The sequence below is a fragment of the Eucalyptus grandis genome, chromosome 4 (genome assembly GCF_016545825.1).
Source record: "Eucalyptus grandis isolate ANBG69807.140 chromosome 4, ASM1654582v1, whole genome shotgun sequence".
In the NCBI taxonomy this organism is placed as follows: domain Eukaryota; kingdom Viridiplantae; phylum Streptophyta; class Magnoliopsida; order Myrtales; family Myrtaceae; genus Eucalyptus; species Eucalyptus grandis.
The window spans coordinates 10,296,428-10,322,528 of NC_052615.1; the positions used below are offsets into that span (position 1 = coordinate 10,296,428).

Here is a 26,101-nt window from a genome sequence, read left to right on the forward strand (position 1 = left end):
TGTACGATAAGTTTAGAATTAAATGGATACAATTGAAATATTTATAGCCAAATTGATTGGCGTACAATAAATTCAAGACTTATGGGACAATTTTCCCTTAAGGATATGCCATCACAGGAGAGCAGATCATGAAATGGACTTTGATAAATCAAACTAAATGACAAGAAAGGTAACTTGCTTAGGAGGAACAGTGCTAGAATAACAGGAGACGTTCCCCCGCGGGACAAGCAACAAGAGAAGAACAAAAGGAAGGCGTCCACTCCATCAATTCAGAAAGGGAAGGTCCATGTAAATTGTAACGATGATGGAAATGAGACGAAATTTGGACTTCTAAGCTAGCAAGCATCGATGCTTTCACCAATAAGATGGCATGAAGGAAGAACTGAAGTGCGGACAATGACACTACACTAACTGTCAAGTCTCTACTAAGTTCTTGGACAATGCTCCTGCATTTGATTTGTTATCTTCCCCGGGTCAATCCACAGGATAAGGTCAACCTTCCTTCCAACATTAAATGATCTTAGCCAAAACTAAAGGATTGTCGTTTATATGATAAAATATTTAAATATTAAACTTCATCTTCATCTAATAGATTAACCTTTTAAAATAATTGGCAGTGGCCCTACAAAATTTCACATGATATCATAGTAAAGAGGTTTTGAATTTGAATATTTCCAAACTCTTATTTGCCTTTTGAATGACATATTCTTATGCTTAGTATTAAGCATAAAAGATCAAACTAAGCATGAGAGAGAGAGTGATAAAATATTTAAATATCAAACTATACTTTCATTTAATAGTTTAAACCTTAAAAATAATTAATGATGGTCCTACAAAACCTCACATGGTAATAAAGTAAGAAGGTCCTGAGTTCAAATTTTTTCAAACCCTATTTGCCTTCTTAATGACATTTTTTCATGTTTAGTATTAGGCAAAAATGATAGACTAAGCATGAGAGAGAGTGATAAAATATTTAAATATTAAACCAAATTTTCATCTAATAACTTAAGCTTTAAAAACAGTTGATAGTGGTTATATAAAATCTCTCATAGTATCAAAGTAATGAGATTTCAAGTTTGAATCTTTCGAAGCCCCTATATGCCTTGATGAAATATTTTCACGCTTAATACTAGACAAAAAAGACCGGACTAAGCATGAGAGAGAGTAATAAAATGTTTAAATATTAAATAATGTATTCATCTAGTAACTTAAGCTTTCAAGCAGTTAGCAATGGTTCCACGAAATTTCACACTATATATACCCCATTTGAAGTTCTCTTTTCTCCATCATCATACAAAGCCTAGAGAAATAGTTTAACCGTAGACAACCATCTGTAATTGGTGTTGAAGCAATGGCTTCATCACCTGCAGGAAAATTCTCTCTTTGTTTGGTACTAATGTTGTTTTCATGGGCTTTGCACGCAGCGTCTCGTACAATACCTGAAGCTTCCGTTCAGCAGAAGCATGAGCAATGGATGGCTGAGCATGGACGCATTTATGCAGATAGTGAAGAGAAGGGCAAGCGTCTTGAGATCTTTGCAGACAACTTGCAGTTCATCGAAGACTTCAATCACGGGGGGAATCGCACCTTCAAGCTTGGCTTGAACGCGTTCTCGGACCGAACGGTCAAAGAATTCCTTGAGACTAGTACTGGATTGGTGTTGCCATCAACTCTCCACCCGAGAACGACGTCATTCATGTATGCAAACATTACCCACATCCCCGATAGCCTGGATTGGGTGGCAAAAGGAGCCGTAAATGCCATAAAAGATCAAGGTCGATGTGGTAAGAGTTAGAGAACCCTTCTTTTTGTACTTCCATCATGTTCGTGTATACCATTTCCTCATGCATGGCTCAAATTGAGTAAGATGAAAAATATCATGTGAGGAAGTAATACAATCGCATTACAGGGGTACGAAATAGAATAAACTCAAATATTATCTATAATTTTTAGCCATGAATCATTATTTTTCCTGCTCAAATTGCATTATGGCACCATTGACGGGTGTGCAGGCTCTTGCTGGGCCTTCTCAGCGGTAGCGGCAATAGAATCGATTACCCAGATCAAGACTGGTAAGTTACTGGAACTATCAGAGCAACAATTGGTAGACTGTACTATCGAAAACTATGGCTGCAGTGGGGGTTGGATGGACACCGCGTTCGACTACATAATACAAAATGGAGGCATCTCCTCTGAAACTAACTATCCCTACAATTCATCGGACGGAACATGCAATGCTCACATGGCGTCCCTGAGCGTGGCCAAAATTGTGGGTTATGAGGATGTCCCTGACAACAATGAGGGAGAGATCTTAAAGGCCGTGGCGATGCAACCGGTCTCGGTCGCCCTCGACGGCAGTGGGCGAGAATTCCAGTTATACTCAAGCGGTGTTTTCAATGGGAACTGCGGGACCAACATGTCCCACGCTGTGGCGATTGTAGGCTACGGGACAGCTGAGGATGGCACCAAATATTGGAAGATCAGGAACTCCTGGGGGGAGACGTGGGGCGAAGCTGGCTACATGAGGATTCAAAGAGATTATACTCAACCAGAAGGATTATGTGGACTTGCCATGCATGCTTCTTATCCTGTTGTCTAATTAACAATCGAATAGGATTTACCTGTGTGGAATTGATGCATTAATATCGCGCAGATGTAATGCCTCTTTGGTACTCCATATATGGGGATTATATGATCAAGTAATCTATTAAGGAAATTTCTTAAGTTATCCATTGATACCCATTCCAACGTTAAGCCTATTTTTCATGCCATTGACATTGAGTTCTAAGGAGAGTTTTGATTAGCAGAATCTGATGGAAGTTAGTTTATGCTATTTTTCATTAGCAGAATCAACACAGTATGAATAATATGCTTAAGACAAAAAGCAAATTTGGACAGTGGTGTAATTAGATGATTTAATCGCCAGTCTTTTACGAGGTTGACTTTCGGCAAATTTGCTTTGTGTCTACCCTTGCGATACGCGAACCAATTGCTTCATCAAATCTACTCAGTGTATCACGATCCCCCGACCAGTGTGGAGGAGATGAGCTTAGAGGTAATATTGAGTTGGGAACCAATGGTTTAATCAATGTAAATTCTCTTATATCCTTACCTCGCTTGACGATAAAAAATTCATTTAAACTGATTAACCTATAAATTTTTTTTTTCATATAAAGTAGTTACAGTTAGCCTATCAGGATTGGCTACAAATCAAGTGACGTATGAGAGAACTATCTCAATTCCTACGCAATTAGTGATTTGGGATCATGGATTTGATTGCGCTAATTTTCAACTAATGCCATTTCGGCACATACTTTGATTAATTTGTTAACTAATTGTCCACACAATCTTTTGAGCAAATTATAAGTCCTCAAGTTCTCATCCTCTAAGTGTTTATGCAATGTTTTCTTATGTTTTTATTATTATCCTAAAAATGTAATCTAACAATATAACTAGAACAAGCAAATCACGACGTAAAAGCAATATAAGAGAGTCACAACCAATTCATTAAAATAGTGACCAAAGATCAATTAAAAGATAGAGTGCACTATAGTAATCTAATATGAATTGGAAAAAATATAACATAGCATTGTTATTAAACTCCAGGACAACAATTCCGATGAGGCAAATTCAAATTGAGTCCAATTTCTTATTTGAAGAATCAAACTATCTGAACCTAAGCTATTTATAAGGTAACTACTAAAACCCCTAAACTATAGGTTAAGTTAACTAAATAAAACTAAGCTACATTTAGTAATAAAACAAAACATCCTAATTAAGACTTGATTCTACGCTATTTTCTGGTTTTTAATTTTTTTTTTAATTTTGGATTTTTGTTTAATTTATTAATAAAAAGAACATCATTTCTATATTCTGGAAAAAAAAAAGGCCGGGCTGGGCTCTTGGGCCCGGTCCGAATGTAGCTCCCAATTTGGGCTTTTGTACCAAACCCACTCTCATTCAATTTAAGCCCAATTTTAAAGCGAACTAAGCCCAATCACTCTCTTATTTAGCCCATTTTCTGTTAAAACTACACTAAACCCCAATCTAGACCCTTTTCATGACTACGTCCAGCCCATACTAAGCCCATTTGTCTATCAAAATAATGTCAATCCCACGTTAAACCTGTCAATTTCATTTGTTTGGTGAAAAATGTATGATTTGGAAAATATTTTCCTAAAAATAATCAATTGTATTACATGATATAATTAGTTAATAATTTTTTTTTTGATTATCGATAATAATTTACCTTTGAATATTTTCATAGATGGTGAAAATATTTTTAGTTTATTTATTTTTGTAAGTGGTACAAATAATTATTTTTAGGAAAATGATATCTAAATTATTTATTTTTTATGAAACAAATGAAGCCTAAGTCTACGTTTATTTCAGGGAAAACTTGAAGATAATGGAAAATACTTTTTGGAAATCATTTTTCAAGTGGATATTTTTCTTTTGTTTGTCGATATGTGACAGTTTTGGTGTTTGGATTTCATTTGGTGGGTGATTTCAATCTTATAATTTTAACTCATGGCAAAAAATAAAAATCGAATTTCTAAATAATTTTTTCTTTTAACTTTTTCTTCCCCTCCGCCGGTTGCTGAGCCACAGCAACGGTCAATCACCGACCATAGGCATGAGTTGGCGGCCTCGCCATTAACGAGCTTTAGCCTCACTAGCCTTGGACAAGGTTCGAGCTTGCTTGTGGCAGGTTGTTAGCCTTCGTTGTGGCTGGTAACTAGCAAAGAAGAAGAAGAAGGAAAATGAAAAAAAAAATAAATAAAGGAAAAATATGTTAAAATATTAGGAAAAAATAGCCTTCGAAAGTGTTTTTAGCTCTTTAAATTTATGAATTCACTTTTCTAATTTTATGCATAAATGTTTTTGTTAACTTGAAAGTGTTTTCGATTGACTAATGAAAATCCGGAAAATAATTCCCAAAAAACATTTTCCTCCAAACAAACACACCTCTTTTCTTTCTTTTTGGTCATTGTTTTTTTTTTTTTCCTTTTTCATTTCCATTAGGCCAGCTTTTATTGTAAACCTAAAAGCTCTAGCAATACATCATGCTTAAAGCATCATTTTAAAGCATCATTTATGATTAATATTTTTGGATATTAAAACCTGACCATCACCGCCATATATCTTCAGTAACCTGAGCAGCACCGTTGGGATGTTAGTAGAAAGAACGTTCTGAAAAAAACCGTTCTCTCTTCTTCTCTTCTCTCCATCAAAGAAAAAAAGGCATTCCATTATTGTTTTGAGAAGACAATTGACATTAACATTATAGAAATTGAATGTTTTCCTCGTGATTGTATTCGGACCATTGTGAAGTCATACCGTCCGTTGTTTGCTCGTGATTTAATGTTCGTTTGAGGGTAAATTGTTCATTATGCATTGAAAAGGTTGGTCGTTTCTTCCGCTGGCTTTCTTCCTACAACCTCAATTAAGAGCATCATGTGTATGCTTCTTGGCCGATCACGAGTTATGGTCACAAACAGTTGCCAAACTGGAAAAGGAGGTCTGAGAATGTGTCGTGAATGAAGACCGACACTAGCTACAAGACTTCCGACAAGTTCAACCTTCCCTTTTTGATGTACTCAGATCTGAAAGCAGAGCCAAGCTGAGGAAATTTGGCAAGGCTGCCTTCATCATTATTGCCACCGAGAACAAAGGCAAACGAGAGAGTTGAGCGCGACTGTGAAAAGTCTACGGACAGCTACCAGTGGCGTTCAACGACATCAGAAAGATGATAAGAAAGTGAGAAAAGCTTTGTCGAGAGTAAATTTTTTTAAGATTCTGTCAACGCTCTATTGGTTGTGTTCCTCAGATAGCTGGCGACTAGAGGATTGACGATGGTTGATGGTGGTCGGAGTTGATGGATTCCAATGCCGATTAGTGGTGGAGAAGCTTTTGGGAGGCAGAGCATCGACACTCTGTGTTTTTGTTCTCTCCCTTCTCAGACGAACCCACAAAATGAACGTATATCTGGAATCCGAAATCAGTTAGAAGAGAGAAGAAGCATTCGATTGGTGGGGATGAGCGCCAATGGTCTGCTCCATTAGGGCTGACGCTCTGGTGGCTTGCAAGGGAGATTTGACGGCGGTTGCTACTGACTGGAGATGGCAGACGATTGATTGATGGTGGTCGAGTTGAAAGGAAGAGGCAATAGCTTCAGCAAATCGACCCGCGTTCTCTCAAGAGAGCTCTCAAAGGGTAAAAATGGTGCCCCATTTCCAACCATTCCCCCATGAACGTAAGAACGCCGGCCAAAATAAAAGAGGGACATTATTCTCTCTGTTGATCCGCTCCCTCCTTTTAAAAAAAGGTAAAAGATAAGGTTTTGTTCTTGCTTTTGGATTTGTGTGGTCATGTCAAGTGGCGCGATCTTGAGAGAGGTGAGTCAAATCCTACGGTACCAAATATGGTACTTTAGTGGTCAATCGGCTTTTGATGCTCCACAAGTTAGCAAGGTCTCTAAATTTCATTTTTTTCTAAATTAAACGTCTAATAAAAAATTAGAAACTAACGAGATTCTAATTTTTCAGTCAAGGTCAAATTCTTTGATTTGACCACTAGCCAACCTAAAATAGTCAACTCTAGGTTTATATAAAAAATTATGCATCATTACTAATGAAATGTAATGCTCATAATTTCTACGTGCAATTGAGATACTAAAGACATTTAGCTAATTTTTTTGCCAAGATATGAGACTCCTACAATCAGGTCTCAAATCTTGAATTTTCTAACTTTGACCATTGGGAAAATTCAATTGTCATTAGCTCCCCCTCTTTGAAATGAATTGAATTAATAAAAAATGAACTTGAATTAAGGATGTACCTTGGGATATACTTACCTTGGGTCTCGAAGTCATTGAGATATTTCTTATCGTTTTTCTCTCCCCATTCTTGGACTTTTTTTTTTTCAATCTTTTAATTTTTTTTTTGATTTTTTATTTAACTTTTAAATTTGAGTGAATTGAAATTAATAAGGGTAAAAATACTTACCTATTGTTGTTTACATAAGAGACTCGGGGCTACAGAAGTGTATCTCGTCATTGAAAGACTCTAGGTTACAAAAACTCTATGTTAATGAAGAAGGATTTCGGGCTATAGAAGTTCGCTATGTCAATAGAGTTTTCTAGACTATAGGAGCTCACCATACGTGCACATCATCATCATAATAATTTTCAAGATATTACTAGTATATCTAGTAGAAGGAGAACACATTAGGCTACATAAGCTCACCATATTGATGAAGAGGACTTTGGGTTATAGAAGCTAGCCATGTCCATGAAGAGGGGCTCCCAAAATGTGTAGACCTCCCTTTGTGCCCAATTCTCTTCATCCACCCCAAAACATAAACTCGTCCACCTTCAACATTAAAACTTAAAATCAACAAAAGAAGGCATCACTCATTGACCGCCATCTCAGCCATTGAATGAAATTTCACAGTCATCTACCACCCGCACGTCCCCGGACCATCCGGACAATGGGCATCACCGACCATCATCTATTCTCTCTTTTGACTTTGCCCACATTCACCAAGCAAATACCATAGAAGCACCGAACAAAACTTGATAAAACGTGCATTGAGGTTAATGAAATATCACCATTAAGTGAGCCCTATTACTATACATTCGAAGCAACTAAAAATCGAAAGAAAATGGGTACAGCTTGGTTTAAACATTTTATCAAACATAAGGTGTAGTGGCTTAGAGAGAAGCAAATGATCATTCTAAGGCTCGGACCCGAATCTAGACCCATGACACCAAATAAAAGGAAGGGAAAATGGACTAGGCCGGCCCATGAGGTAAAGAGAACAAAGGGAAAGAAGAAAAAGGCCGGGTGGGCATGCTCCCAGCCTAGTCTCACTTTTTCCATTTTCCCTTCCTTTTTTCCCCCTCTTTTTTTAAATTAATTTTTTCTCTTTGATTTTCTTTTTTAAAAATGTGTATTACTATCAATACAAATGCTCCTAAGGTATATATGCTAGGTCATTTAAAGGCAATTATTTTTGTTGAGGGGTTAAAAACTAATCCCTAATTTTCCATGTAATTAAAAACTAAATAAATAGGCAAAATTTATGTGTCAACAATGTAAACAGTTTTTAATAATATATTAATAATTTTTATTTTATTTTCCTTTGGGTTTTTTCTATGCCGACAAAGGTCATCGATTACCCTTGCTGGCTGCAAAAGACACGCCTAAGGGCCATCTTGGCCTCGCCAACCGTGGGTGAGGGCCTTTACGGCCCTATCAATGTGTGTTAGATTTCCCTTGCTCAAATTTGGTGAGGGCCACCAAGCCTTCACCCATGGCCAGTGGGCTTGTGAAGCCCTCTCTCAAAGCCATCACAACCTCATTAGTTGCAAGCGAGGGCACCAAGGTCCTCGCTAGATGTGGATGAGGGCCACTTTATCGGCAACCAGTTGGGCCACGGTTGACGAGGCCAAGATGGCCTCACCCAGGGCCATCACAACCCCACCGGCCACAAGCGAGGCCTTCATGGCCAATGAAGGTCGCCAATAACCCTTGCTAGCATAAAGAAAAAAAAACCAAATAAAAAAATATTTAAATATTATTAAAATTCGTTCAAATCAATGTTAATCATGCCATGTAGGACAGACAACATCCCTCCAAAGATTGTAATTATATGATGAAGCAATTGAGCACGAAAGTTTATTCTAGTTGTTTTATAATGTTACTAGTAAAATTACATAGACATTGCATTTGCATTGCAGGGGGTATGAACTTTTTTTCATTTTCATTGAAGTATTGCCTAAAAGTATTAGGGATAAATGCTGCAGAAGTCCTAAAACTTGTCACGAAAATGCAATTGAGTCTTAAAACTTGCAAAAAGTGCAATTAAATCTTAAAACTTGTCAAATTATTTCAATCGAGTCCTAAAATTGACGCAATTAGCCTTTTCCATTAAAAATGCTAACATGGCATTTTAAATAACTTTTATTTTTCATGCGGATTTTTTTAATTATTTTTTATTCACTTTTAAAAAATAGAATTAAAAACTAAAAAGAAAAGTTAACATTTATTTTTAAAAATTGTTTTAGAAAAGAAAATAAAATCAACAGCTCCTCCCCGATGTCGCCGCCGGCGCCGGCCCCGAGTGAGGGCCGACGAGGCGTCGCCTAGGGCGGGCGATGGTCACTAGCCCCTCGTGAGGGCTGGTATGCCCAGATCTAGGCACCCTCTCTTGAGCTCAGGCGAGGGCCGACCACCCTCGCCCAAGGCCGATGACAATCGCCGACCCATCTAGTGATGGGAGGCAGCTGCCAATTTTTTTCTTTTTTTTTAACTGTTTTATTTTTAAAATAAAATTTGACTTTTATTTTCTAATTTTTAAATCTAATTTAAATAAAAATAATTAAAAAAAGCCACATGGAAATTGAAATATTAATTTTAAATGCCACGTCAGCATTTTCTGTTAAAAATGTCGGTGGCATTAACTTTAGGACTCAATTGAAATGATTTGGTAAATTTTAGGACGTAATTGCACTTTTTGCAAGTTTTAGGACTCAATTGCATTTTCGTGACAAGTTTTAGGACTTCTGTAGCACTTATCCCAAAGTATTAATAAGAGACATACGTTGTGATGATTTTTGTGCATATAAATCACTAAATCTCTTAAAGAACTAAATCTGAGAAACACTCAAGCAACAACTTGCAGATGTAATTCACGACTAAAGAACACTTTGCATGTCTTGCACGTTAATGCCTCAAATGACACAAATAATGCTCACAAGACACGAAATAACAAAATCCAAACATACTATTTATAAGTCAATTCATTAGGAAAAAGAAAGTCTAATCAATGACAATTGAAACAAGACAAAGTAGGGACATTCTAAGGACCTTTACATCAATAAGTGCCACATTTGACCACATATATATATATATATATATATATATATATATATATATGAAAACGTACCATTACTTTGACCAAGGCCTTCAAATTTCCGAAATTTTCTTAAACAATAGACAAAGGAATGGTTGTTGTTGGAATCCCGATTGTTGATGAGACTTGAAACTTCTTTGTCTAGATATTAGTGATGCTCTAAAATTAATGTCAACATTTCACATAATTCTTAAAAACTTAGTGAAATATTTACTCTCTTGTTTCCATTATATAATGTGCACAATATTTCAGCATTTTGATTTTTAATGCATGGGTTTAATCCAAGGACAAGGGTCAACCTTCCTTCTAAGTTCTAACACTAATAGTATGTTGAAGCTAGGGAATGCTAAATCCATGAACATGTATATATACTCTTTTCTTCATCATCTCCCAAGAAAGAGAAACATAGCCATGGGTTTATCATTTGTGGGAAACATGTATTGTCACGCCTCCGCCCCACCTCTAGCTCGAGAGCGTGACCCAACGGGTCAGCATCAATGTCCTAGGCATGTCAATCATCCCAAAAATATTTTATCTTGATTAAGCATATGCAGAAGTAAATTAAAAACAATCCTCATACACAAAGAAACATGAAAGTTGGGCAACATGTATACAAGTCAAACAAACAAAAGTAACATGTATTCATACATACATACATACATACATACATACATACATATATATATATATATACATACATATATATATATATATATATATATATATATATATATATCAAAAGTTGTTATGATTACATGCACATCCTATTCCTAGGTTACTTATCTTTATTACCACACATCAATGATAAAAAAAAAAGGGGCTGGGGTAGCCTAGCTCCTCTATCGAGTGTCCTCCAAAAATAGCCCCCATTCTAAGCTCGTTCCCTTACGATGTTCCCGTGGGATCCACCGGAGGGATGAGGACATGAAGGGGACACATGATGTCCCCGTAAAAAATGAGACACCAATCCTTGTACACGTGGGAACGAATGTGTCTATCCCTTTCTAGACCCATATGGTGATAGTATATTTCCGATAAGTAACGTGCCCCTCTACATCTACTATATTCATCATAGTAGTAACCATATCGATCGGAAAACCGGGACGGATAGGAGTTGGTGTCAATTCAACCATCATACACCTAAAATGATGAAAGCAACAAAAGTGAGTCGATGATTCAGTAACTAAAAATCCCTAATTCTCCTATAGGAGAACGTCTTGCTGTCAATCCTCGGATACAAGATTACCACCCACTTGTCGATGGCAAATAGCAAAGTTTGTGCCTTGCCTATACATATGAAAGGCTCTCAATCATTTATGTGCTTTTGAGAATCAAAGACAAAGAGTTGACGCATAAAAACAAGCATTCCAAATATCCTTGGCTTATGATCATTTCAGTCACTAAGAGAAATGCATACATCATATAAGACTCGTTCAAGCACTGAGTGATCTGATGCAACATATGCTCTAATTGATGCAAAGACTTAACAACACATATCAAAACAAACCCAACTTTTGCAAGCATCAATTCAAGCATCACACATGCATTAATCATGGACCACAAGTGGACTTCTAGTTTATTTCAATCAATTCATTTAATCGAAATCCATTGACTCTTCTGGTATCAACAAAGCATTAGTTCCCCTGGCAACCGGTATCGTCCCGATCTCATTATTAGGACGGCATCCAAGGTGACCCCAAGGCATTGGCCTCACCCGGGCTGGCATCGTCTACGATCTCAATATCGAGACGGTAGAGGATTTACCCCAGGCAATGGCTTGGCATACCCCAAGGTTGGCAGTAAAAGTCCATTGTGTGTCCATGCATTCAAACATCAATCAATTCATTGTTATTTGAATCATTAGTCGAATGAAAGGCGTGAAGGCATGCCATACAAAATGAATCAATAACTTTTTTGTGCCCTATTAAACTAGACTCATGTTGGATACGATTGGGCTCGTGGTTTTGACTTGGAATTGTTCATTCCGACTTCTGCATCGACCTGATGCTTATCTCAAGTAACAACATGCTTCGATATTGTTCAGAGATCAAGTGTAGTTTGTGCACCCACCTTGGCACACGTCCAAATTGTTGAGACATTTCCTTGCCATCTGAGTGTGCTTGACACCCACTCAATACCATGATTTACTTGATACAAAGACAAGTAATTGAAAACACGCAACAAGCACAACATACAAGCAAACACAAGCAAACGATGACAAGATCCTAAATCGATACATGTAACATATCGCCCTATTGAAAAGTTAGGAAAGTTTACTTACAACTTTTTGGATGTATCTCCAAGATGTTCCATTAGTGACCGAACAGCTCCTAGGGCGGCTTGGTGAGGAAGGCGTGAAAGAGAGAGAAAAGAAGGAGAGGAAAGGAGAGAATGCCCAACCTCAAAATGTGAGGATAGCTCCTCCTATTTATATGCCTCTTCCTCTTAGATTTTTATGCAAACTTATGATTAAGCCTAAAATACGAGTTGGCCTATCTAGCCTCCTTAGTTGGTGCCTATGCTTATTCATATTTAATTATGATTGGTTCACCTATTTGCTTATCCTCAAAGGCTCACTTTAGGCTTATGATGTGCCTATGACCGTAAGAGACACATAAGCTCCTTTGATGCCAATATCTCTTTCTAATTGATTGGGCCTTGCTTTGATTCACCAAGACTATATTTTAGGGTCATCACGGTCTAATCTTTTAGGGGACACTTAAGTGGGCAATTCATCCATGTCATTTATGAACTAAGGTCCAAAGTCATTAAATAAAGTCTAGATATTTTTTACAGCTACTTGGCATGCAAGTTTTCTCCTTCTTTCTTGCAAATAGCATGTGGCATATAATGGATAAAGATGGACTAGGTCAAAAGATTATGGAAGATTCTAGAACTCTAATTATCTCTTGACACTTGTCCAATGATTCGTCCATGCATTAATTGATTTGTGTCAAAATCTCATCCGAGGCAATTATGAGAATAACATAGGATATAGTCTAACTAGAGAAGTCTCTCATATTTGTACATGATCGACAGTTCTATGAGAACCAAAGTTCGTGTTAGAATTTCACTAACTTTTCCTAACTGAGTGCAACTAAGTTAGTGGCCTTCTTAAACTTGCTCATGACCATTTCCGATTTAGATTGGTCCATTGGATGTCTTAAAAATGACATTCGTGGTTGGGCTCGGTCATTTGTCCTAACCGGGTCTTGATCAGGCAGACTAGGTCCAAAGTCAAACATGTCATGCCTTGGTCTATTCAAGATTTATGCCATTGATCCCCATGATCGACCCTCGGTTGTCACTTGGTCATATGGACTTGATCAATCCGCAACTGATTCATTATGAACAGGATAAACCTGTGGATAGTTCATGATTGGAATAGGTTCCATGTGGAACCACCCGCGACTGGTGCATTATACACACATAACTGATCCATGACCATCCTTCGTGTTGATGATGGTGTAGGATCAGTCCATAACTAAACCTCATGATCGAAGGGCCGATTCATGTCCAATGCATAAGTTTTTGCATCCGCGTATCAGTTAATAAGACATCACAATACATGCTAAGTTATGACTTACCGACCCTCACACCCTATTCTCATGGCCTGGAATTGAGGATGTTACATGTATCTTGCTTAGGTTTGATGTTAGGTTCATGGGCTTTGCATGGAATGTCGTGCACAATCCTTGAAGCTTCCATTAAGCAAAAGTTCGAGTAGTGGATCCGCTAGCATGGCTAGTAGAAGTGTTAGAGTGGACGGGATTGTTGTGATTAGCATCCTTTTAGTGTGTAAATATTTTTCTATTGGCGAGATGGGGAAGTTGACCAATGGGTTGGCGGCGAAACTTGGGAGCTCGAGGAATAGGCAAGACACAAATGCCCTCAGTTGTTTGAAAGTTGATGTAAGTCTAAATTTCGAAGTCTAAATTTCTTTTAAAGAGAACAAAATGTAAGAGCTGCTTTTTGACTTGGTCAACTCGGGTGAGCCCTATTTAAATATTAAAGAAAGAAATGAAAATTGATTTGGCCAATAAAGAGAGAAAGGAGGAATGCTCGCTTCTTATAGGCCAAGGGGAGCATGCTAGGAAAGGAAAGGAAAAGAAAAGAGGAGAAGAGAAAAGAAAGAAAAAAGAAGGATGAGAAAGAAAGGAGGTTTTCGCCATGGGAACCTCACCAAACCAATTCAACTTTGATTTGCAATGTTCAGCAAGTGCTTGCACCCCTCGTTCGTCCAATCAGAGTAGTTTTCAAAGTTAGGTCGTATATTTGAAGTTTTGAGAGATTTGAGTTGCAAAGTTTAGTTTTTGAGATGTTGAGCTATAGGATTTTATGGAAATTGTGGATTATGGTGTTGTGGAGCCGTGGGGTTTGACAAAAGTTAGCTTAGAACAATGATTTAGTCAAAGCAAAATTTTACAGTGTGCAAGTTCTGCACTGCGTTTAGGTTTGAAAAATCACTTTAGGTAAAAAATTTGTTAGCGCGTAAGAGTCATTTTATTAGTGCTTAGGCACAATTTAGCTGTTTAATAGTTGAGATATAATTTTACTTTGTTTTAATGTCGATTCTCATTTAATTGTTAGGATTATAGGATCGTCAACTTGTTTTTCTACACGTTGTTTGGTTTGGGCATTTCCAAGTGAGTGGTGCTATCTCTTCAATGAATTTATAAATATATATATATCTTTGAAGTGATAAAGATTTTGCTATCGTACAAGTTATGAAAGCATGTTTGTTGCATAAAAGTCTAGATTGGGCAATTACTACATTTTTAGATTTGTGAATGATTTGAGAATTGTTTTACAAAAGGTATTGTGAAAGGATTTATACATACAAATTATATATATATATATATATATATATATATATATATATCACGAATTGGTTCATAAAATGAATTTGGAAATGATTTAACAAATGCTTTACAAAAAGCATCTCTGGCAAATGAGCGGTGTTGCAAAAAGGTTCTTTATTTTGGTTTGTGAAACCACTTTATGACATTGATTTCTGAATTGGCTTTGTGAATTGTGAAGGAAGCTACTGTGAGTTTTTGTTGGTCTCAATATCGCTATGAGCTCTTGTGGATATGTCTACTAGTTAGGATATCCTTATGAGTCAACCACGGGTAATATATGTGGCCATCTCGTCACAAGGCGTTATGCATGACCATGGTAGATATTTGAGCAGGAGTTTGGCCAATGGATGAACCATTGACATGTGATTTGAGGTTAGTCGACGGCATAGACCATTGATGAGTGTTTTGATGAGGTTGATTAATGGACTAGACCATTAATGTTTGTTATGATGTTATTGATTTAATGAGTGTTTTCAAATATTTATGCAGTTATGTTAAAGCAATATAGCTCATTTTTATCTTGTTTGTGTATTATATATTGGAATTGAGATAAATGAGTTTTGTTAGGCTTTATAAAGTACACAGTAAGTGCTCAATCTATTTAGAAGAGTTGCATTATTTACTGGGCTGTATTAGCTCATTCCATTTATCTTTCATATTCTTCAAGTTTCTCGGTTAGTGGGCATTGGAGCGAGAGCATTATCAACGGGTACTTTTGGGAGTTGGATTTAGGTGATTTGAGGTTATGTCCTTTGAGTGTTAAGACGATCATGTCATTACCCGTATCCCTGTAGGATTTGAAGTGTGACAATCTTAATCCTTTTGTGAGATCGCATGTTGGACCTGATACTCCACACGTGAGAAGAGAAGTACACTAAAGCTGTGACCTCACTACTTACCATTTACACCATATTTTATGTCAAATGAAATTCAATTGGAAAGTTATACCACATTGAGGAGGTAAATCCATGTATATGAAATTGGGATAATTAAATCTTGTGGACTTTACATACAAAATTTTGCTACATGCCAAATCATTTTGATGCACTCGCTAAAGATTTATTGTAAGCGAGGCATCCAATGCTTGTGTCAGTGGAAGATTGATCTGACATGAAAGATCCACCTGTAAAGAAGGGAGGCAATTTTAGGTGAGGAAGGTTTGATTCGCTCCCTAGCATGAGGATGGCCATTGACATAGTAGGCCTAAAATTTAAATCCTCTTCCACGCATAACAACAATATATGAATCAATCTTAGAGATTCATTTCTCGAGCACGATAAGATCAAGTTTGCATCTACTAGCTCTAGGCCTTTCCATTTGTTCCACATTAGCCATCCTTGTCAAAATCCTACCTTCTCTTAATTTCAATTGACAAAAGAAACAGAGATTTTACAACATTTAATGTGGCCCAATTGCAAAAGATGAAAAAACATGTAGTTCACACTCAATACTTGACCATGCTTAAAGTTGTTAAAATCAGAGCTACACTTTCGTTTGCAAAGGATTTCTAGCAGTAAGACCCAAAGTTATAAACATCGAATTTCATTGAAAATAATCCCTCCATAGGTTACTCGGGAGACATGTACCCACCATCAATAATCAACATTAATAAGGAAGAAACAATAATATTTGAGCTAAAAGAAAGCAAACTGAAAGGAAATATAATAGAAGATTAAGGGTATGTTTGGTTCGGTTTTGGGGAATATCTTTGAAAAAAATGCAAAGGGTTTTTGGTTAAAAAGATTTTCCAAAATGCAAGTAGTATTTGGTAAAATGTAGTTTAAAAATACATTAAAAAGCAACTTTAACATAAATCCCATTCAAGAAAAACTACACTTTGTAAAGGATTCTTGCTATTTTTAAAAAATAAAAAACCTTAAACTATTTGACAATGAAACTTGGTTAGTGAGCCAAATTGGCTAGCCTCGTTAGTGGCATGCTAATCACTTGTCGGCTGCTCGACAGCATTTGCATTTGCCCAAAGGGCTTTTGGGGCCTCGAAGGACTTTGCAAATCCTATACCAAATGCACTCTGATCTCTTTTCTCCATTTTAATTATGTGAGAAAATAATATGATCCAGATTTTTATATAATAATGAACTCAATGGAAATGCAAATGGAGCAATTCATCATGTCCGAACGATCCTGTTAGTGTTAGCTTTGATTTGATTGCTTGTGAAGATTCTAGCAAAGCCAAAGTCTGATGTGTTCGGGTTCATCTTGTCATCCAATAGCATGTTGCTCGCTTTCAAACCTCAATGGATGGTCTTGAGTTGAGAATCCACATGCAAATATACAGAAGGCCCATTGTTATTCCTTTAATAATGTGCGCAAGCTTTGTCCAATCTAACTCCTTCCTTTTCACCATATTTGCCTTAGGGTAATTGGAAAATTATATTGATATAGAGTGAACAATGCTTCATAGAGAACACAATAGCTCAATGGATGGAAAGATAGAGCAAAAAAACTGAACCAAATAGGAAGGCATTAAGACTATGGTTCACCAGGTATGCGTAAGCTTTTTGCCTCCCTCTAAGCAGCACCCCAATAGCCTCATTAGATTTTAGTGTTGAACCTTAACAATGAGCATCACTTCATTCTTGGATTGCTCAATGTAAAGAACCACTGGGGTTTGTCCCAGTGGCCACCCTTCCAACTTGAAAGGGGGAGGTGCGGGGTTCGAATCCCCACCTTTTTAGGGGGGTTAGGGTGAGAACGATTTAGTTTTAGGAGTGGGTTTCGACTCCCAAGCCCTGCAGGAGGCAGGACAAAAGTCTGAGAGTGAGCGTTAGAGTAGGAATAGAGTAGGACCGATCAAAAAAGAAAAATGTAAAGACCGGAGGCTGATACTGTATAATATTGTCTGCTTTGGGCCTTTGACCATCGTGACTTAAAAACGTGTTACACAAAGTAGAAAACCCAACCTTATCAACTAGCCTAGGACTTCCCCCATTGGCAATGTGGGACAACAAATATGCGCGTAGCTTTGCCCACTTTTAGGTCACAGTTGCCCACCAGCACAACCTCCTTTGCCATCCTAATGATGCTATCCACCCTCAGGGTCTAGGCTATCACATTTTCCACCCCTTAAGGCATAATGCCCTTGCTATGGCTCCACACACTATCGAGAGTAAGCTTTGATACCAAATGGGCCATGACCCTCCCAAATGTTGCGTGTGACAAATGTATTTTCTATTATTTGTTTTAATAACAAGCGGAAGTACTATAAATACATCACCATACAACATACAAAGAAGATCATCAAACAAATCAAATATTAGACGTAATATCTCATTATGTTAATTTTATATTTACAACTCATAACAATACTCCAAATAACACACAAAATACCAAAAGACCCAGGAATGGTCAATATTACTTAATTTCAACACTATTCTCTTATACCCCTTGTAAGGACTGATGGTTACCACTATATAATATTATTAACTTTAAGCCTTTGGCCCTCACGACTTTAAAATGCATTATATAGAGTAGAGAATTCAAGCGTTCTCAACTCACCTAGGACTTTTCCCCTGGTGATATAGGACAAGAGATATGTGCTTAGCCTTCCCCACTTTTGGGTCAAAGTCGCCCACCGACATGACCTCCCTTGCCATCCTGGTTATGCTGCACACCCTCAGGGTTTAGGTGGTCACATTCTCTACTCCTTGAGGCATAGCGCCCTTATTGTGGTCCCACATGTTGTCAAGAGTCAATTTTAATACCAAACAAGCTGTGATGCCCCAGAATGTCACGCGTGATAAGCATGCTTTCTGAACGTTTTTTTTTTTTTTTTTAATAACAAGTGGAAGCAACACAAATCACCATACAACATACGATAAGATCATCACACAAGTTAAATATTATGCATAATATTTCATTATGTTAATTATATATATATAAGTCATAACAGTATTCTAAACAACACACAAAATACCAAAAGCACTAGAAAGTGTTAGGATCGCCTAACTTCAACACTATCCTCCTATGCCCCTTATAAGCATGGGAGATTACCACCGTATAATATTGTCTATTTTAGGCCTTCGGACCTCATGACTTTAAAATGTGTTATACAGAGTAGAGAACCTAAGTCTTATCAATTAGCATAGGACTCCCTCCCTTGGCAATGTGGAACAGGAAATATGCGCTTAGCCTCGTCCACTTTTGGGTCAAAGTCACCCATGGACACAACCTCCCCTTCCATCATATTTGAACCTTGGATTAAGATCATGAACTTAATGAAATTTGTCTAAGTTGGAGTAATGTGAGAAGTAAGGAATTAAAGTCGACTCAATCTCAATTACAATCACATGATGAGATGATATAGTCATTGTCTAATCTGAGTGGAAGCATAATGGAGAATAATGTGCAAAGTGTACAATCTTCAGTATGACGAACAAGTCATAGAAGTATTCCTTATCGATGTTTTGACATTGAAGGGAAAACTTTCATGGTAACTCCACGAGATGAAGAAGAGTCAAGGAATGTAAATGAGAAATTTCTCTAATAAGGAAAAATGGAGTCAATGAAGTCAAACCGTATTTGAGAACTTGTTGATTTTCCAAAAGTACGTAAAGCCATTAAGAACAAGTGCATTCTTAAAATAAAATGTAAAGCTAATGGCTTAATAGAGAAATATAAGGCTCGCATTGTGGCAAAATGATATAATTAATAGGAAAGAATTGATTATAAGGAAACATTTTCTCATGTATTGAGATTTACCTTAATACGCCTTATTTTGGCAATAGTGGCTAGTATGGAACTTGAATTACATCAAATGGATGTAAATGTTGCATTTCTCAATGGAGAACTAAACGAAGAAATTTATATGGAATAAATTGTTGGTTTCTTCGAACAGCTAAGAATAAAAGGTATGTCGATTTTTGATATCTATATATCTTTAACTAGTTATCGAGACAATAATATATACATTTTTCATAATGTTATAATGGCGTATGATTTTATTATGATTGATGCGGATTACTCGGTATATATCAAAAGATTCAAAATCAATTAGTGATCATATCATTATATATTGATGATATACTGATTACCGAAAGTAATATGGAGTTTGTTAATATTATTAAGAGTTGGTCATCTTTTAATTTTGAGATGAAAGATATGGGGGAGACTGTATATATTCTTGGAGTTAAGATTTTAAGGAATTGTTCAAAGAGATCATTGTCCATTTTGCAAGAGACCCATATAAATAATGTTCTTAAACGATTTCGTATGCAAGACTACAAACTTATAGATACTTCAATTGGCAAAGGTGAAGAATTGAGCTATAGATTATGGCTAAAGACTCCATAAGAAAATGAATGAACAAATGCAATGCGTTTCTTATGCTAGTATTGTTAGAAAGTTATACGCTATGATGTGTAGAAGACTTGATATATGTTTTGTAGTTAGAATAGTAAGTAGGTACCAATCCAATTCAGGTCAAATACATTGGATAGCCGTTAAAAGAATATTTAGGTATCTAAAGAAAATTGTTGATTATACGATGAATTATTAAAGAAATCTGCGATTTGAAGGCTATTTAGATACTGATTGGGGAGGAGATTTTGATGAAATGAAATTTACCTCTAGATTTGTTTTTTTTTTTATTGAATATTGGCATCATATCTTGGAACGGTAAGAAACAAATGTGTATAGCCTTGTCTACGACGGAAGCCAAATTTATGGCATTATCAGCAGCTGTCCAATAAGACGTGGCTTAAGAAATTCTTGGATCATTTGGGTGTTACTAAGAATGCTGCAAATTTGTTATTTGTTAACTATGATAGGCAAGTAGCGATAACACACACCAAAGATTTGAAATATCATAGTAAGATCAAACATATAGATATTAAGTACAACTTTGTCTAGGATATGGTTACACAAAAAGATGTGAATTTGTAGTAAATATTTATACATAGAATGATAGCAGACCCTATAACGAAGCCAATACCTACAGATATCGTATGAAGTCATGTAAAATCTCTAGGACTCTGTAGAATATGATATACTGAATATTGTAATTTCCCTAAATGTTCTTTTTTAATGATGTTATCTTTCATTATTAATACCTATAAATTTTTTGTTTGGCGTTTATACATCTTAATATTTAGTGCATTTATAAAATTGAGAAAGTATGTCAGATAAATAAGATATTAGTCCACTTACATAGGTAATCACCTCCATTTGCTATGTGATAAATAGAGATGAGATAGTTTTTAAGCTTATTATATAGATGATAATTGAGAGCTCAAGTTTAAAATAAAAATGTCACCTTAACTAAGTTTTGAGATGACAAGTAAAATAACTCACATATTTTATTTTATCTATCTTTAATGCCTGGATTCTTTAAAAGAGTATATATGTGAAATTAAGTTAGACATTAGGTATATATAAACTATCATCTATATGATATTGGAAGTGAAGACATATGCTCAAAGGAAAAGGGTTAATACTATAATACGTATTTCATACTACGTATGCTTGAGACAACCAATAAGAGTAGCAAAAGTTTTAATTTCAACTTTTATGTCGTGTGAAATTTTGAGAGAAATAGTTCATTAATTGAGTGCTCTCATGACTCTTACTTGTTCTTAAGATTTTTATATAATATTTGCTATTTTAGAATGTTGCCAATGATTATGAATTGATTCGATATAATGTGACATTTCTATAAAAGCAAATTGAACTGAAATTAAGAGTCTTAAGGAGAGGAAAATCAAGTTTGGGATATCACATTTTAGTTTTGTATTCATTAATCGACCAATTATTTTGGGATAATTATAATTGTGAATACAATATATCATAATTAAAAAGAGATCGAGAGAGATAAATATATATATATATATATATGTGATCGATTGATCTAGGGTACTGTATACTATATTTACTCGAAAACATAATGCTCATTTTGAGTTGTTATAAATCCTTAACAAATGTATAGTAATAGACTCTTGAAGTATGTTGGTCGCAAAGATTATTTACTAATATGAATGATGCAGAGAGGAGAATGAAGAGTTCGTTAAGCCCACCATGTGCAAGTAAGAGATGATGGATTTTTTATTTGATGGACTAAGCCAATGGTGAAGGTTTTTTTTTTATTTAATGGGCCAAGCCAAGCCCCTATGCCCATATTGGGCCAAACCAGACCCATAAAGGAAGCTCTCATAAGAGAGAGAGCAATTATTCGTTAAGTAAAAATAACTGCTATATAAAAAGAAAAAGGAAAAGGGGAACTTAACTTAATAGGATAGGATATCCATTTTCTCCTTTGACAACAGTGTATTTGTTAGGGAAATCCCTAATGATGTTTTGAAGATGACAAAATAAATCAAAGGCTACTAACATGTTTAATGGTTAAGGAATAGACCATGCAGATGATAGAACATGTAAAGGATATTGTCAAAGTGTGAAGACGACCCGGAAGACCGAACGTAACACATGTCCAAAGTATATTATGAAGATTTCCAGACTTCTGTGTCAAAGTCTGAAGACTGCCGTGTCAAAGTTTGAAGATTGCCAGACTTTAGTGTCAAAGTATGTTCTACATCAGAAGTCTGCTCACTCTGACAAATTTCAAACGAACGTGAATGATGAACCGTAAGACGACTCTATGCTGAAGCTGAACTGGGTACAGACCTTAAAGCTAAATCTGTTCAGAAGCAGATATGTTCAGACCCAGATTGTAAAGTCTACAGACTCAGATTGTAAAGTCTATTGCTCTCAGACTTTACATCCAGATTCGATGAATCATAACTCAAGCCCAATCATACAACGGCTAGTGATCTGGTTTGGATTCCACATTAAGATTGATTTGATTGATTCAATCTAATTGATTGGCGATTGGATCTTGAAGACAAGAACTTTCTATACGAAGAAGTTTTACTTATGGAAACCAAGATTTCGTTTGTATGGGCGATCGTAATCAATTTGAGATTTTACCTTTGTCACTCAACGGCTACCAAATATTCTAGATACAGAGCTGTCCAATGTGTATATTGGAAGACGATTCTCCGGGATGCTGTCCAACGACTAGTTTGGAAGTGGAGGAGTATTTAAGGAGATGAAGGACCGATGAGCAAGTAAGAGACGGAGCGTAGAATTTATAATTCCAAAGTCTGAGCGACTTTCGATCATATACTCGTCTCTTGAGAGCTTAAACGTTTGTAATCGTGAGAGAAATACCAAAAGAGTGACTTAGTGAGATAGTGTGATCTACTACTAAGTGTTTGCACTCAAAGTTGTAATCTCTTGTTGATTGCATAGTGGAATCCAGCCAAGAAGGCTATTAGCGTGGGAGAGTGGACGTAGGCTTGAAATAAGCCGAACCACTATAAATCTTGTGTTCTTATTCTCTTCCCTAACTCCTTTATTTTGTTCATACTAGCACTCTCAATTGGTATCAGAGCCAAGTGCTCGGTTTATAAAAGTGTTTTTACTTTTGAGCTAAAGATTCTTTATGGCTAGTATATTGGCACCGGGACTTATGAAATGGCAAAGTAACACAAGGCCACCATATTTCGATGGAAGAAAATACAAGCATAATGGCCAGAAAAGAACAAAAAAAGAAGAAGATGATGATCAAGAAAATTTATGCTTGATGGAACATTCGAAATCTGAGTCTGACTCAGACACAGACTCAGAATCAGAGTCTGACTCAGGCACAGACTCAAAATCCGAAGAGGAAATCGAGGGGGAGAAATCGAATCCAAAAGAAAAAGGAAAAGAATCGTGATCATCTAAAAAAGGCAACAAATTGAGGGGGAGCTTTGATCAATTATGGAAAAATCTTTTTGGATTGATTGTGATCTTATTATGAATGGAAGGAAAGGTAAATGTGTCAGAATTTGTTCAAAAAATCCGGTTAGTGCATCTTTTATTACCTTTTGTCATTAACAAATCTCTTACTGATATTATCATTTTATTATGACAAAAAGTGTACGTGAATTTCATGATGCATCCGTGATTTTTATTGGATATTTGCTGATATATATGATCGAAGTGAGCTATATTGCATATTTTTAATATTCGATTTACCTTATAAAAGCTGATTTTTGGAAATTGTGATTCATGCAAGATATTTGTTATCATTCTCTATGTGATACTTTTTCATTATTATCGCTTATTGATTATGACAAAAAGGGGGAGAAGATATGAATATGCATATGTGCTGATTGGTTGATATTATCTATGGCATAATATTGAGCTGCGACTATTTTTCTATATATTGTTATGCTCAATCTATTTGTTATCTTATGATATCATTTGATTTAAATTAATATTTTTAAAAGCGTGTTTACAAATCTGCATATTCAGAGATTGTTTTGTCATCATCAAAAAGGGGGAGATTGTTAGGAAAATCCCTTATGATGTTTTGAAGATGACAAAATAAATCAAAGGCTACTAACATGTTTAATAATTAAGTAATAAACTATGCAAATGATAGAACATGTAAAGGATATTGTCAAAGTGTGAAGAGGACCAGAAGACTGAACGTAACACATGTCCAAAGTACATTCTGAAAATTTCCAGACTTCTGTGTCAAAGTCTGAAGACTGCCGTGTCAAAGTTTGAAAACTGCCAGACTTTAGTGTCAAAGTATGTTCTACATCAGAAGTCTGCTCACTCTGACAAATTTCAGACTGAACGTGAATGATGAACCGGAAGACGAGACTCTATGCTTAAGCTAAACTGGTACAGACCTTAAAGCTAAATCTGTTCAAAAGCAGATATGTTCAGACCCAGATTGTAAAGTCTACAGACTCAGATTGTAAAGTCTATTGCTCTCAGACTTTACATCCAGATTCGATGAATCGTAACTCAAGCCCAATCATACAACGGCTAGTGATCTGGTTTGGATTCCACATCAAGATTGATTTGATTGATTCAATCTAATTGATTGGCGATTGGATCTTGAAGACAAGAACTTTCTATACGAAGAAGCTTTACCTATGGAAACCAAGATTTCGTTTGTATGGGCGATTGTAATCAATTTGGGATTTTACCTTTGTCACTCAACGGCTACCAAATATTCTAGATACAGAGCTGTCCAATGTGTATATTGGAAGACGATTCTCCGGGATGCTGTCCAACGACTAGTTTGGAAGTGGAGGAGTATTTAAGGAGATGAAGGACCGATGAGCAAGTAAGAGACGGAGCGTAGAATTTATAATTCCAAAGTCTGAGCGACTTTCGATCATATACTTGTCTCTTGAGAGCTTAAACGTTTGTAATCGTGAGAGAAATACCAAAAGAGTGACTTAGTGAGATAGTGTGATCTACTACTAAGTGTTTGCACTCGAAGTTGTAATCTCTTGTTGATTGCATAGTGGAATCCAGCCAAGAAGGCTGTTAGCGTGGGAGAGTGGACGTAGGCTTGAAATAAGCCGAACCACTATAAATCTTGTGTTCTTATTCTCTTCCCTAACTCCTTTATTTTGTTCATACTAGCACTCTCAATTGGTATCAGAACCGAGTGCTCGGTTTATAAAAGTGTTTTTACTTTTGAGCTAAAGATTCTTTATGGCTAGTATATTGGCACCGGGACTTATGGAATGGCAAAGTAACACAAGGCCACCATATTTCGATGGAAGAAAATACAAGCATAATGGCCAGAAAAGAACAAAAAAAGAAGAAGATGATGATCAAGAAAATTTATGCTTGATGGAACATTCAAAATCTGAGTCTGACTCAGACACAGACTCAGAATCAGAGTCTGACTCAGGCACAGACTCAAAATCCGATGAGGAAATCGAGGGGGAGAAATCGAATCCAAAAGAAAAGGAAAAGAACCGTGATCATCTCAAAAAGGCAACAAATTGAGGGGGAGCTTTGATCAATTATGGAAAAATCTTTTTGGATTGATTGTGATCTTATTATGAATGGAATGAAAGGTAAATGTGTCAGAATTTGTTCAAAAAATCCGGTTAGTGCATCTTTTATTACCTTTTGTCATTAACAAATCTCTTACTGATATTATCATTTTATTATGACAAAAAGTGTACGTGAATTTCATGATGCATCCGTGATTTTTATTGGATATTTGCTGATATATATGATCAAAGTCAGCTATATTGCATATTTTTAATATTCGATTTACCTTATAAAAGCTGATTTTTGGAAATTGTGATTCATGCAAGATATTTGTTATCATTCTCTATGTGATACTTTTTCATTATTATCGCTTTTTGATTATGACAAAAAGGGGGAGAAGATATGAATATGCATATGTGCTGATTGGTTGATATTATCTATGGTATAATATTGAGCTGCGACTATTTTTTTATATATTGTTATGCTCAATCTATTTGTTATCTTATGAT

General features: G+C 36.1%; 1 protein-coding gene across 1 annotated transcript; it reads left to right on the forward strand.

The window, feature by feature from the left end:
- The first annotated feature begins 1,351 nt into the window (after positions 1-1,351).
- Positions 1,352-2,599, forward strand: LOC104442619 (zingipain-2). Its single transcript, XM_039310685.1, has 2 exons — positions 1,352-1,784; positions 2,013-2,599. The coding sequence occupies exons 1-2, from the start codon at positions 1,352-1,354 to the stop codon at positions 2,597-2,599; spliced, it is 1,020 nt and encodes a 339-aa protein (XP_039166619.1).
- Positions 2,600-26,101: the final 23,502 nt, after the last annotated feature.

Coding starts and splice junctions, on each gene's coding strand:
- LOC104442619 (XM_039310685.1), top strand. CDS start 1,352: ATGGCTTCATCACCTGCAGGAAAATTCTCTCTTTGTTTGGTACTAATG. Junction 1,785..2,012: donor AAAAGATCAAGGTCGATGTG/GTAAGAGTTAGA, acceptor ACGGGTGTGCAG/GCTCTTGCTGGGCCTTCTCA.